This window comes from Oncorhynchus mykiss, chromosome 21 (genome assembly GCF_013265735.2).
Source record: "Oncorhynchus mykiss isolate Arlee chromosome 21, USDA_OmykA_1.1, whole genome shotgun sequence".
NCBI classification, from domain to species: Eukaryota; Metazoa; Chordata; class Actinopteri; order Salmoniformes; family Salmonidae; genus Oncorhynchus; species Oncorhynchus mykiss.
The window spans coordinates 64274323-64286822 of record NC_048585.1 but is presented as its reverse complement, the minus strand read 5'-3'; the positions used below and the strand labels follow the sequence as shown (position 1 = coordinate 64286822).

The 12500-nt window shown below is 39.8% G+C and overlaps 1 protein-coding gene across 1 annotated transcript in view; it reads left to right on the top strand.

Annotated features, from left to right (window-relative positions):
• corin (corin, serine peptidase) overlaps nucleotides 1–12500 on the top strand; it is a 143910-nt gene that overhangs the window by 94619 nt on the left and 36791 nt on the right. Inside the window, exons 12-13 of the mRNA XM_036958423.1 lie at nucleotides 10004–10140; nucleotides 11565–11672. Coding sequence (XP_036814318.1) covers nucleotides 10004–10140; nucleotides 11565–11672 — 245 coding nt within the window. The remainder of the gene's footprint in view (nucleotides 1–10003; nucleotides 10141–11564; nucleotides 11673–12500) is intronic.

Sequence of the window (12500 nt, the reverse complement as noted above, 5' to 3'; positions counted from 1 at the left end):
AGTAGAGACTGTTATAAATACCACACTGTACAGACTGTTTTCAATACCAGACAGTAGATACTGTTATAAATACCAGACAGTAGAGACTGTTATAAATACCAGACAGTAGAGACTGTTATAAATACCAGACAGTAGAGACTGTTATAAATACCAGACAGTAGAGACTGTTATAAATACCAGACAGTAGAGACTGTTATAAATACCAGACAGTAGAGACTGTTATAAATACCACACAGTACAGACTGTTTTCAATACCAGACAGTAGATACTGTTATAAATACCAGACAGTAGAGACTGTTATAAATACCAGACAGTAGAGACTGTTATAAATACCATCCAGTAGAGACTGTTATAAATACCATCCAGTAGAGACTGTTATAAATACCAGACAGTAGAGACTGTTATAAATACCATCCAGTAGAGACTGTTATAAATACCAGACAGTAGAGACTGTTATAAATACCAGACAGTAGAGACTGTTATAAATACCATCCAGTAGAGACTGTTATAAATACCAGTTGGTAGAGACTGTTATAAATACCATCCAGTAGAGACTGTTATAAATACCAGACAGTAGAGACTGTTATAAATACCAGACAGTAGAGACTGTTATAAATACCAGACAGTGGAGACCAGTAGAGACTGTTATAAATACCAGACAGTAGATACTGTTATAAATACCATCCAGTAGAGACTGTTATAAATACCAGACATTAGAGACTGTTATAAATACCAGACAGTGGAGACCAGTAGAGACTGTTATAAATACCAGACAGTAGAGACCGTTATAAATACCAGACAGTAGAGACTGTTATAAATACCATCCAGTAGAGACTGTTATAAATACCAGACAGTAGAGACTGTTATAAATACCAGACAGTGGAGACCAGTAGAGACTGTTATAAATACCAGACAGTAGAGACTGTTATAAATACCAGACAGTGGAGACCAGTAGAGACTGTTATAAATACCATCCAGTAGAGACTGTTATAAATACCAGACATTAGAGACTGTTATAAATACCAGACAGTGGAGACTGTTATAAATACCAGACAGTATAGACTGTTATAAATACCATCCAGTAGAGACTGTTATAAATACCACACAGTATAGACTGTTATAAATACCATCAGGTAGAGACTGTTATAAATACCATCAAGGTAGAGACTGTTATAAATACCAGACATTAGAGACCAGTAGAGACTTTTATAAATACCAGACAGTAGAGACCAGTAGAGACTTTTATAAATACCAGACAGTAGAGACTGTTATAAATACCAGACATTAGAGACGGTTATAAATACCAGACAGTAGAGACCAGTAGAGACTGTAATAAATACCACACAGTACAGACTGTTTTCAATACCAGACAGTAGATACTGTTATAAATACCAGACAGTAGAGACTGTTATAAATACCAGACAGTAGAGACTGTTATAAATACCATCCAGTAGAGACTGTTATAAATACCATCCAGTAGAGACTGTTATAAATACCAGACAGTAGAGACTGTTATAAATACCATCCAGTAGAGACTGTTATAAATACCAGACAGTAGAGACTGTTATAAATACCAGACAGTAGAGACTGTTATAAATACCATCCAGTAGAGACTGTTATAAATACCAGTTGGTAGAGACTGTTATAAATACCATCCAGTAGAGACTGTTATAAATACCAGACAGTAGAGACTGTTATAAATACCAGACAGTAGAGACTGTTATAAATACCAGACAGTGGAGACCAGTAGAGACTGTTATAAATACCAGACAGTAGATACTGTTATAAATACCATCCAGTAGAGACTGTTATAAATACCAGACATTAGAGACTGTTATAAATACCAGACAGTGGAGACCAGTAGAGACTGTTATAAATACCAGACAGTAGAGACCGTTATAAATACCAGACAGTAGAGACTGTTATAAATACCATCCAGTAGAGACTGTTATAAATACCAGACAGTAGAGACTGTTATAAATACCAGACAGTGGAGACCAGTAGAGACTGTTATAAATACCAGACAGTAGAGACTGTTATAAATACCAGACAGTGGAGACCAGTAGAGACTGTTATAAATACCATCCAGTAGAGACTGTTATAAATACCAGACATTAGAGACTGTTATAAATACCAGACAGTGGAGACTGTTATAAATACCAGACAGTATAGACTGTTATAAATACCATCCAGTAGAGACTGTTATAAATACCACACAGTATAGACTGTTATAAATACCATCAGGTAGAGACTGTTATAAATACCATCAAGGTAGAGACTGTTATAAATACCAGACATTAGAGACCAGTAGAGACTTTTATAAATACCAGACAGTAGAGACCAGTAGAGACTTTTATAAATACCAGACAGTAGAGACTGTTATAAATACCAGACATTAGAGACGGTTATAAATACCAGACAGTAGAGACCAGTAGAGACTGTAATAAATACCACACAGTACAGACTGTTTTCAATACCAGACAGTAGATACTGTTATAAATACCAGACAGTAGATACTGTTATAAATACCAGACAGTAGAGACTGTTATAAATACCAGACAGTAGAGACTGTTATAAATACCAGACAGTAGAGGCTGTTATTAATACCAGACAGTAGAGACTGTTATAAATACCAAACAGTAGAGACTGTTATACATACCAGACAGTAGAGACTGTTATAAATACCAGACAGTAGAGACGGTTATAAATACCATCCAGTAGAGACCGTTAAAAATACCATCCAATAGAGACTGTTATAAATACCAGACAGTAGAGACCAGTAGATACTGTTATAAATACCATCCAGTAGAGACTGTTATAAATACCAGACAGTAGAGACTGTTATAAATACCATCCAGTAGAGACTGTTATAAATACCACACAGTAGAGACTGTTATAAATACCATCCAGTAGAGACTGTTATAAATACCATCCAGTAGAGACTGTTATAAATACCACACTGTACAGACTGTTTTCAATACCAGACAGTAGATACTGTTATAAATACCAGACAGTAGAGACTGTTATAAATACCAGACAGTAGAGACTGTTATAAATACCAGACAGTAGAGACTGTTATAAATACCATCCAGTAGAGACTGTTATAAATACCAGACAGTAGAGACTGTTATAAATACCAGACAGTAGAGACTGTTATAAATACCAGACAGTAGAGACTGTTATAAATACCACACAGTACAGACTGTTTTCAATACCAGACAGTAGATACTGTTATAAATACCAGACAGTAGAGACTGTTATAAATACCAGACAGTAGAGACTGTTATAAATACCATCCAGTAGAGACTGTTATAAATACCATCCAGTAGAGACTGTTATAAATACCAGACAGTAGAGACTGTTATAAATACCATCCAGTAGAGACTGTTATAAATACCAGACAGTAGAGACTGTTATAAATACCATCCAGTAGAGACTGTTATAAATACCAGTTGGTAGAGACTGTTATATATACCATCCAGTAGAGACTGTTATAAATACCAGACAGTAGAGACTGTTATAAATACCAGACATTAGAGACTGTTATAAATACCAGACAGTGGAGACCAGTAGAGACTGTTATAAATACCAGACAGTAGATACTGTTATAAATACCATCCAGTAGAGACTGTTATAAATACCAGACATTAGAGACTGTTATAAATACCAGACAGTGGAGACCAGTAGAGACTGTTATAAATACCAGACAGTAGAGACTGTTATAAATACCATCCAGTAGAGACTGTTATAAATACCATCCAGTAGAGACTGTTATAAATACCAGACAGTAGAGACTGTTATAAATACCAGACAGTGGAGACCAGTAGAGACTGTTATAAATACCAGACAGTAGAGACTGTTATAAATACCAGACAGTGGAGACCAGTAGAGACTGTTATAAATACCATCCAGTAGAGACTGTTATAAATACCAGACATTAGAGACTGTTATAAATACCAGACAGTGGAGACTGTTATAAATACCAGACAGTATAGACTGTTATAAATACCATCCAGTAGAGACTGTTATAAATACCATCAGGTAGAGACTGTTATAAATACCATCAAGGTAGAGACTGTTATAAATACCAGACATTAGAGACCAGTAGAGACTTTTATAAATACCAGACAGTAGAGACCAGTAGAGACTTTTATAAATACCAGACAGTAGAGACTGTTATAAATACCAGACATTAGAGACGGTTATAAATACCAGACAGTAGAGACCAGTAGAGACTGTAATAAATACCAGACAGTAGAGACCAGTAGACTGTTATAAATACCATCCAGTAGATATTGTTATAAATACCAGACATTAGAGACCAGTAGAGACTTTTATAAATACCAGACAGTAGAGACTGTTATAAATACCAGACAGTAGAGACGGTTATAAATACCATCCAGTAGAGACTGTTATAAATACCAGACAGTAGAGACCAGTAGAGACTGTTATAAATACCATCCAGTAGAGACCGTTATAAATACCATCCAGTAGAGACCGTTATAAATACCATCCAGTAGAGACCGTTATAAATACCATCCAGTAGAGACTGTTATAAATACCATCCAGTAGAGACTGTTATAAATACCCCACAGTAGAGACTGTTATAAATACCACACAGTAGAGACTGTTATAAATACCTCACAGTAGAGACTGTTATAAATACCAGACAGTAGAGACTGTTATAAATACCAGACAGTAGATACTGTTATAAATACCATCCAGTAGATACTGTTATAAATACCATCCAGTAGATACTGTTATAAATACCATCCAGTAGATATTGTTATAAATACCATCCAGTAGAGACTGTTATAAATACCATCCAGTAGAGACTGTTATAAATACCATCCAGTAGAGACTGTTATAAATACCATCCAGTAGATACTTTTATAAATACCATCCAGTAGATATTGTTATAAATACCATCCAGTAGAGACTGTTATAAATACCAGACAGTAGAGACTGTTATAAATACCAGACAGTAGAGACTGTTATAAATACCAGACAGTAGAGACTGTTATAAATACCAGACAGTAGAGACTGTTATAAATACCATCCAGTAGAGACTGTTATAAATACCAGTTGGTAGAGACTGTTATAAATACCATCCAGTAGAGACTGTTATAAATACCAGACAGTAGAGACTGTTATAAATACCAGACAGTAGAGACTGTTATAAATACCAGACAGTGGAGACCAGTAGAGACTGTTATAAATACCAGACAGTAGATACTGTTATAAATACCATCCAGTAGAGACTGTTATAAATACCAGACATTAGAGACTGTTATAAATACCAGACAGTGGAGACCAGTAGAGACTGTTATAAATACCAGACAGTAGAGACCGTTATAAATACCAGACAGTAGAGACTGTTATAAATACCATCCAGTAGAGACTGTTATAAATACCAGACAGTAGAGACTGTTATAAATACCTCACAGTAGAGACTGTTATAAATACCAGACAGTAGAGACTGTTATAAATACCAGACAGTAGATACTGTTATAAATACCATCCAGTAGATACTGTTATAAATACCATCCAGTAGATACTGTTATAAATACCATCCAGTAGATATTGTTATAAATACCATCCAGTAGAGACTGTTATAAATACCATCCAGTAGAGACTGTTATAAATACCATCCAGTAGAGACTGTTATAAATACCATCCAGTAGATACTTTTATAAATACCATCCAGGAGATATTGTTATAAATACCATCCAGTAGAGACTGTTATAAATACCATCCAGTAGATATTGTTATAAATACCATCCAGTAGAGACTGTTATAAATACCAGACAGTAGAGACTGTTATAAATACCGGACAGTAGAGACTGTTATAAATACCATCCAGTAGAGACTGTTATAAATACCATCCAGTAGAGACTGTTATAAATACCAGACAGTAGAGACTGTTATAAATACCAGACAGTAGAGACTGTTATAAATACCAGACAGTAGAGACTGTTATAAATACCAGACAGTAGAGACTGTTATAAATACCATCCAGTAGAGACTGTTATAAATACCAGTTGGTAGAGACTGTTATAAATACCATCCAGTAGAGACTGTTATAAATACCAGACAGTAGAGACTGTTATAAATACCAGACAGTAGAGACTGTTATAAATACCAGACAGTGGAGACCAGTAGAGACTGTTATAAATACCAGACAGTAGATACTGTTATAAATACCATCAAGTAGAGACTGTTATAAATACCAGACATTAGAGACTGTTATAAATACCAGACAGTGGAGACCAGTAGAGACTGTTATAAATACCAGACAGTAGAGACCGTTATAAATACCAGACAGTAGAGACTGTTATAAATACCATCCAGTAGAGACTGTTATAAATACCAGACAGTAGAGACTGTTATAAATACCAGACAGTGGAGACCAGTAGAGACTGTTATAAATACCAGACAGTAGAGACTGTTATAAATACCAGACAGTGGAGACCAGTAGAGACTGTTATAAATACCATCCAGTAGAGACTGTTATAAATACCAGACATTAGAGACTGTTATAAATACCAGACAGTATAGACTGTTATAAATACCATCCAGTAGAGACTGTTATAAATACCACACAGTATAGACTGTTATAAATACCATCAGGTAGAGACTGTTATAAATACCATCAAGGTAGAGACTGTTATAAATACCAGACATTAGAGACCAGTAGAGACTTTTATAAATACCAGACAGTAGAGACCAGTAGAGACTTTTATAAATACCAGACAGTAGAGACTGTTATAAATACCAGACATTAGAGACGGTTATAAATACCAGACAGTAGAGACCAGTAGAGACTGTAATAAATACCAGACAGTAGAGACCAGTAGACTGTTATAAATACCATCCAGTAGATATTGTTATAAATACCAGACATTAGAGACCAGTAGAGACTTTTATAAATACCAGACAGTAGAGACTGTTATAAATACCAGACATTAGAGACGGTTATAAATACCATCCAGTAGAGACTGTTATAAATACCAGACAGTAGAGACCAGTAGAGACTGTTATAAATACCATCCAGTAGAGACCGTTATAAATACCATCCAGTAGAGACCGTTATGAATACCATCCAGTAGAGACTGTTATAAATACCACCCAGTAGAGACTGTTATAAATACCAGACAGTAGAGACTGTTATAAATACCTCACAGTAGAGACTGTTATAAATACCAGACAGTAGAGACTGTTATAAATACCAGACAGTAGATACTGTTATAAATACCATCCAGTAGATACTGTTATAAATACCATCCAGTAGATACTGTTATAAATACCATCCAGTAGATATTGTTATAAATACCATCCAGTAGAGACTGTTATAAATACCATCCAGTAGAGACTGTTATAAATACCATCCAGTAGAGACTGTTATAAATACCATCCAGTAGAGACTGTTATAAATACCATCCAGTAGATATTGTTATAAATACCATCCAGTAGAGACTGTTATAAATACCAGACAGTAGAGACTGTTATAAATACCATCCAGTAGAGACTGTTATAAATACCATCCAGTAGAGACTGTTATAAATACCAGACAGTAGAGACTGTTATAAATACCAGACAGTAGAGACTGTTATAAATACCAGACAGTAGAGACTGTTATACATACCAGACAGTAGAGACTGTTATAAATACCAGACAGTAGAGACTGTTATACATACCATCCAGTAGAGACTGTTATAAATACCACACAGTAGAGACTGTTATAAATACCACACAGTACAGACTGTTTTCAATACCAGACAGTAGAGACTGTTTTCAATACCAGACAGTAGAGACTGTTATAAATACCACACAGTACATACTGTTTTCAATACCAGACAGTAGAGACTGTTATAAATACCATCCAGTAGATACTGTTATAAATACCATCCAATAGATACTGTTATAAATACCATCCAGTATATATTGTTATAAATACCAGACAGTAGAGACTGTTATAAATACCACACAGTAGAGACTGTTATAAATACCAGACAGTAGAGACGGTTATAAATACCAGACAGTATAGATCAGTAAAGACTGTTATAAATACCATACAGTATAGATCAGTAGAGACTGTTATAAATACCAGACAGTAGAGACTGTTATAAATACCAGACAGCAGAGACTGTTATAAATACCATCCAGTAGAAACTGTTATTAATTTATGTTTATCTGTGTGTTGTAAACTCAGCAAAAAAAAATATATATATTTTTTCCCATGACCCTGTCGCAAAGATAATTCTTTGAGGTTTTAAAAAAAAAGTGTTTTATTTAACCTTTATTTAACTAGGCAAGTCAGTTAAGAACAAATTCTTATTTTCAATGACAGCCTAGGAACAGTGGGTTAACTGGTCTAGGAACTGTGGGTTAACTGGTCTAGGAACAGTGGGTTAACTGGTCTAGGAACAGTGGGTTAACTGTCTTGTTCAGGGGCAGAACGACAGATTTGTACCTTGTCAGCTCGGGGGTTAGAACTTGCAACATTCCGGTTACTAGTCCAACACTCTAACCACTAGGCTACCCTGCCGCCCCATAACTTCACAGATCTTCTTTTTAAAGGGTTTAAACACTGTTTCCCATGCTTGTTCAATGAACCATAAACAATTACTGAACATGCACCTGTGGAACGGTCGTTAAGACACGAACAGCTTACAGACGGTAGGCAATTAAGGTCACAGTTATTAAAACTTAGGACACTAAAGAGGCCTTTCTACTGACTCTGAAAAACACCAAAAGAAAGATGCCCAGGGTCCCTGCTCACCTATGTGAACGTGCCTTAGGCATGCTGCAAGGAGGCATGAGGCCTGCAGATGTCCAGGGCAATGAATTGCAATGTCCGCACTGTGAGATGCCTAAGACAGCGCTAGAGGGAGACAGGACGGACAGCTGATCGTCCTCGCAGTGGCAGACCACGTGTAACAACACCTGCACAGGATCGGTACATCCGAACATCACACCTGCGGGACAGGTACAGGATGGCAACAACATCTGCCTGAGTTACAGCAGGAACGCACAATCCCGCCATCAGTGCTCAGACTGTCTGCAATAGGCTGAGAGAGGCTGGACTGAGGGCTTGTAGGCCTGTTGTAAGGCAAGTCCTCACCAGATATCACCGGCAACAACGTCGCCTATGGGCACAAACCCACCGTCGCTAGACCAGACAGGACTGGCAAAAAGTGCTCTTCACTGACGAGTCGCGGTTTTGTCTCTCCAGGGGTGATGGTCGGACTTGTGATTTTCGTTGAAGGAATGAGCGTTACACCGAGGTCTGTACTCTAGAGCGGGATTGATTTGGAGGTGGAGGGTCCGTCATGGTCTGGGGCGGTGTGTCACAGCATCATCGGACTGAGCTTGTTGTCATTACAGGCAATCTCAACTCTGTGCGTTACAGGGAAGACATCCTCCTCCCTCATGTGGTACCCTTCCTGCAGGCTCATCCTGACATGACCCTCCAGCATGACAATGCCACCAGCCATACTACTCGTTCTGTACGTGATTTCCTGCAAGACAGGAATGTCAGTGTTCTGCCATGGCCAGTGAAGAGCCCGGATCTCAATCCCATTGAGCACGTCTGGGACCTGTTGGATCGGAGGGTGAGGGCTAGGGCCATTCCCCCCAGAAATGTCCGGGAACTTGCAGGTGCCTTGGTGGAAGAGTGGAGTAACATCTCACAGCAAGAACTGACAAATCTGGGGCAGTTCATGAGGAGGAGATGCACTGCAGTACTTAATGCAGCTGGTGGCCACACCAGATTCTGACTGTTATTTTTTGGGATTTTGCCCCCCCCCCCCCATTTGTTCAGGGACACATTATTCAATTTCTGTTAGTCACATGTCTGTGGAACTTGTTCAGTTTATGTCTCAGTTGTTAAATCTTGTTATGTTCATACAAATATTTACACAATAAACACAGTTGACAGTGAGAGGACATTTCTTTTTTTGCTGAGTTTATGTATAATGTACGTTTATCTGTGTTGTTGCAGGTCATTGTGTCGGAGCTCTAAGGAGCGCTGTGAGTCTGTGCTGGGTATTGTGGGTCTTCAATGGCCGGAGGACACAGACTGTAACCAGTTCCCCGAAGACGGACCCACCTGTCTCCTACCTAACCCGGATGTTGACGGTTAGTAGAAGGGAGGGGCTTGGTTATTCTTGACCTGTCTACTACCTGACCCGGATGTTGATGGTTAGTAGAAGGGAGGGGCTTGATTATTCTTCACCTGTCTACTACCTGACCCGGATGTTGACGGTTAGTAGAAGGGAGGGGCTTGGTTATTCTTGACCTGTCTACTACCTGACCCGGATGTTGATGGTTAGTAGAAGGGAGGGGCTTGGTTATTCTTGACCTGTCTACTACCTGACCCGGATGTTGATGGTTAGTAGAAGGGAGGGGCTTGATTATTCTTCACCTGTCTACTACCTGACCCGGATGTTGACGGTTAGTAGAAGGGAGGGGCTTGGTTATTCTTCACCTGTCTACTACCTGACCCGGATGTGGATGGTTAGTAGAAGGGAGGGGCTTGGTTATTCTTCACCTGTCTACTACCTGACCCGGATGTGGATGGTTAGTAGAAGGGAGGGGCTTGGTTATTCTTGACCTGTCTACTACCTGACCCGGATGTTGACGGTTAGTAGAAGGGAAGGGCTTGGTTATTCTTCACCTGTCTCCTACCTAACCCGGATGTTGACGGTTAGTAGAAGGGAGGGGCTTGGTTATTCTTCACCTGTCTACTACCTGACCCGGATGTTGATGGTTAGTAGAAGGGAGGGGCTTGGTTCTTCTTCACCTGTCTACTACCTGACCCGGATGTTGATGGTTAGTGGAAGGGAGGGGCTTGGTTATTCTTGACCTGTCTACTACCTGACCCGGATGTTGATGGTTAGTAGAAGGGAGGGGCTTGGTTATTCTTCACCTGTCTACTACCTGACCCGGATGTTGATGGTTAGTAGAAGGGAGGGGCTTGGTTATTCTTGACCTGTCTACTACCTGACCCGGATGTTGATGGTTAGTAGAAGGGAGGGGCTTGGTTATTCTTCACCTGTCTACTACCTGACCCGGATGTTGATGGTTAGTAGAAGGGAGGGGAGCGGTTATTCTTCACCTGTCTACTACCTGACCCGGATGTTGATGGTTAGTAGAAGGGAGGGGCTTGGTTATTCTTGACCTGTCTACTACCTGACCCGGATGTTGATGGTTAGTAGAAGGGAGGGGAGCGGTTATTCTTCACCTGTCTACTACCTGACCCGGATGTTGATGGTTAGTAGAAGGGAGGGGCTTGGTTATTCTTGACCTGTCTACTACCTGACCCGGATGTTGATGGTTAGTAGAAGGGAGGGGAGCGGTTATTCTTCACCTGTCTACTACCTGACCCGGATGTTGATGGTTAGTAGAAGGGAGGGGAGCGGTTATTCTTCACCTGTCTACTACCTGACCCGGATGTTGATGGTTAGTAGAAGGGAGGGGAGCGGTTATTTGAAAACTCTTTGTTTAACATTAAATGAATGACCCAGGTGACATAACCCATGCTATATTGTTGGTTGTTCCAGAGTGTTCTCCCAGTCACTTCAAATGTCGGTCCGGGAGGTGTGTCCTGTCCTCTAAGCGCTGTGATGGACACATGGACTGTGATGATGACAGTGACGAAGACAACTGTGGTGAGAAACACACACTGTACTTTACTCTTCTTCTGTCTCTCTCTCTCTCTCTCTCTCTCTCTCTCTCTCTCTCTCTCTCTCTCTCTCTCTCTCTCTCTCTCTCTCTCTCTCACCCTCTCTCTCACTCTCACACTCTCACTCTCTCTCACTCTCACTCTCACTCTCTCACCCTCTCTCTCACTCTCTCACTCTCTCACTCTCTCTCTCACCCTCTCTCTCACCCTCTCTCTCTCTCTCACTCTCACTCTCTCACTCTCACTCTCTCACTCTCACTCTCACACTCTCACTCTCTCACCCTCACTCTCTCACTCTCACTCTCTCACCCTCTCTCTCACTCTCACTCTCTCACTCTCACTCTCTCACCCTCTCTCTCACTCTCACTCTCTCACCCTCTCTCTCACTCTCACTCTCTCACCCTCTCACTCTCACTCTCACTCTCTCACCCTCTCTCACCCTCTCTCTCACTCTCACTCTCTCACTCTCACTCTCTCACCCTCTCTCTCACTCTCACTCTCTCACTCTCACCCTCTCTCTCACTCTCACTCTCTCACTCTCACTCTCTCACCCTCTCGCTCACTCTCACTCTCTCACTCTCACTCTCTCACTCTCACTCTCTCACCCTCTCTCTCACTCTCACTCTCTCACCCTCTCTCTCACTCTCTCACTCTCACTCTCTCTCACCCTCTCTCTCACTCTCTCTCACCCTCTCTCTCACTCTCTCACTCTCACTCTCTCACCCTCTCTCTCACTCTCACTCTCTCACTCTCACTCTCTCACTCTCACTCTCTCACTCTCTCACCCTCTCGCTCACTCTCACTCTCTCACCCT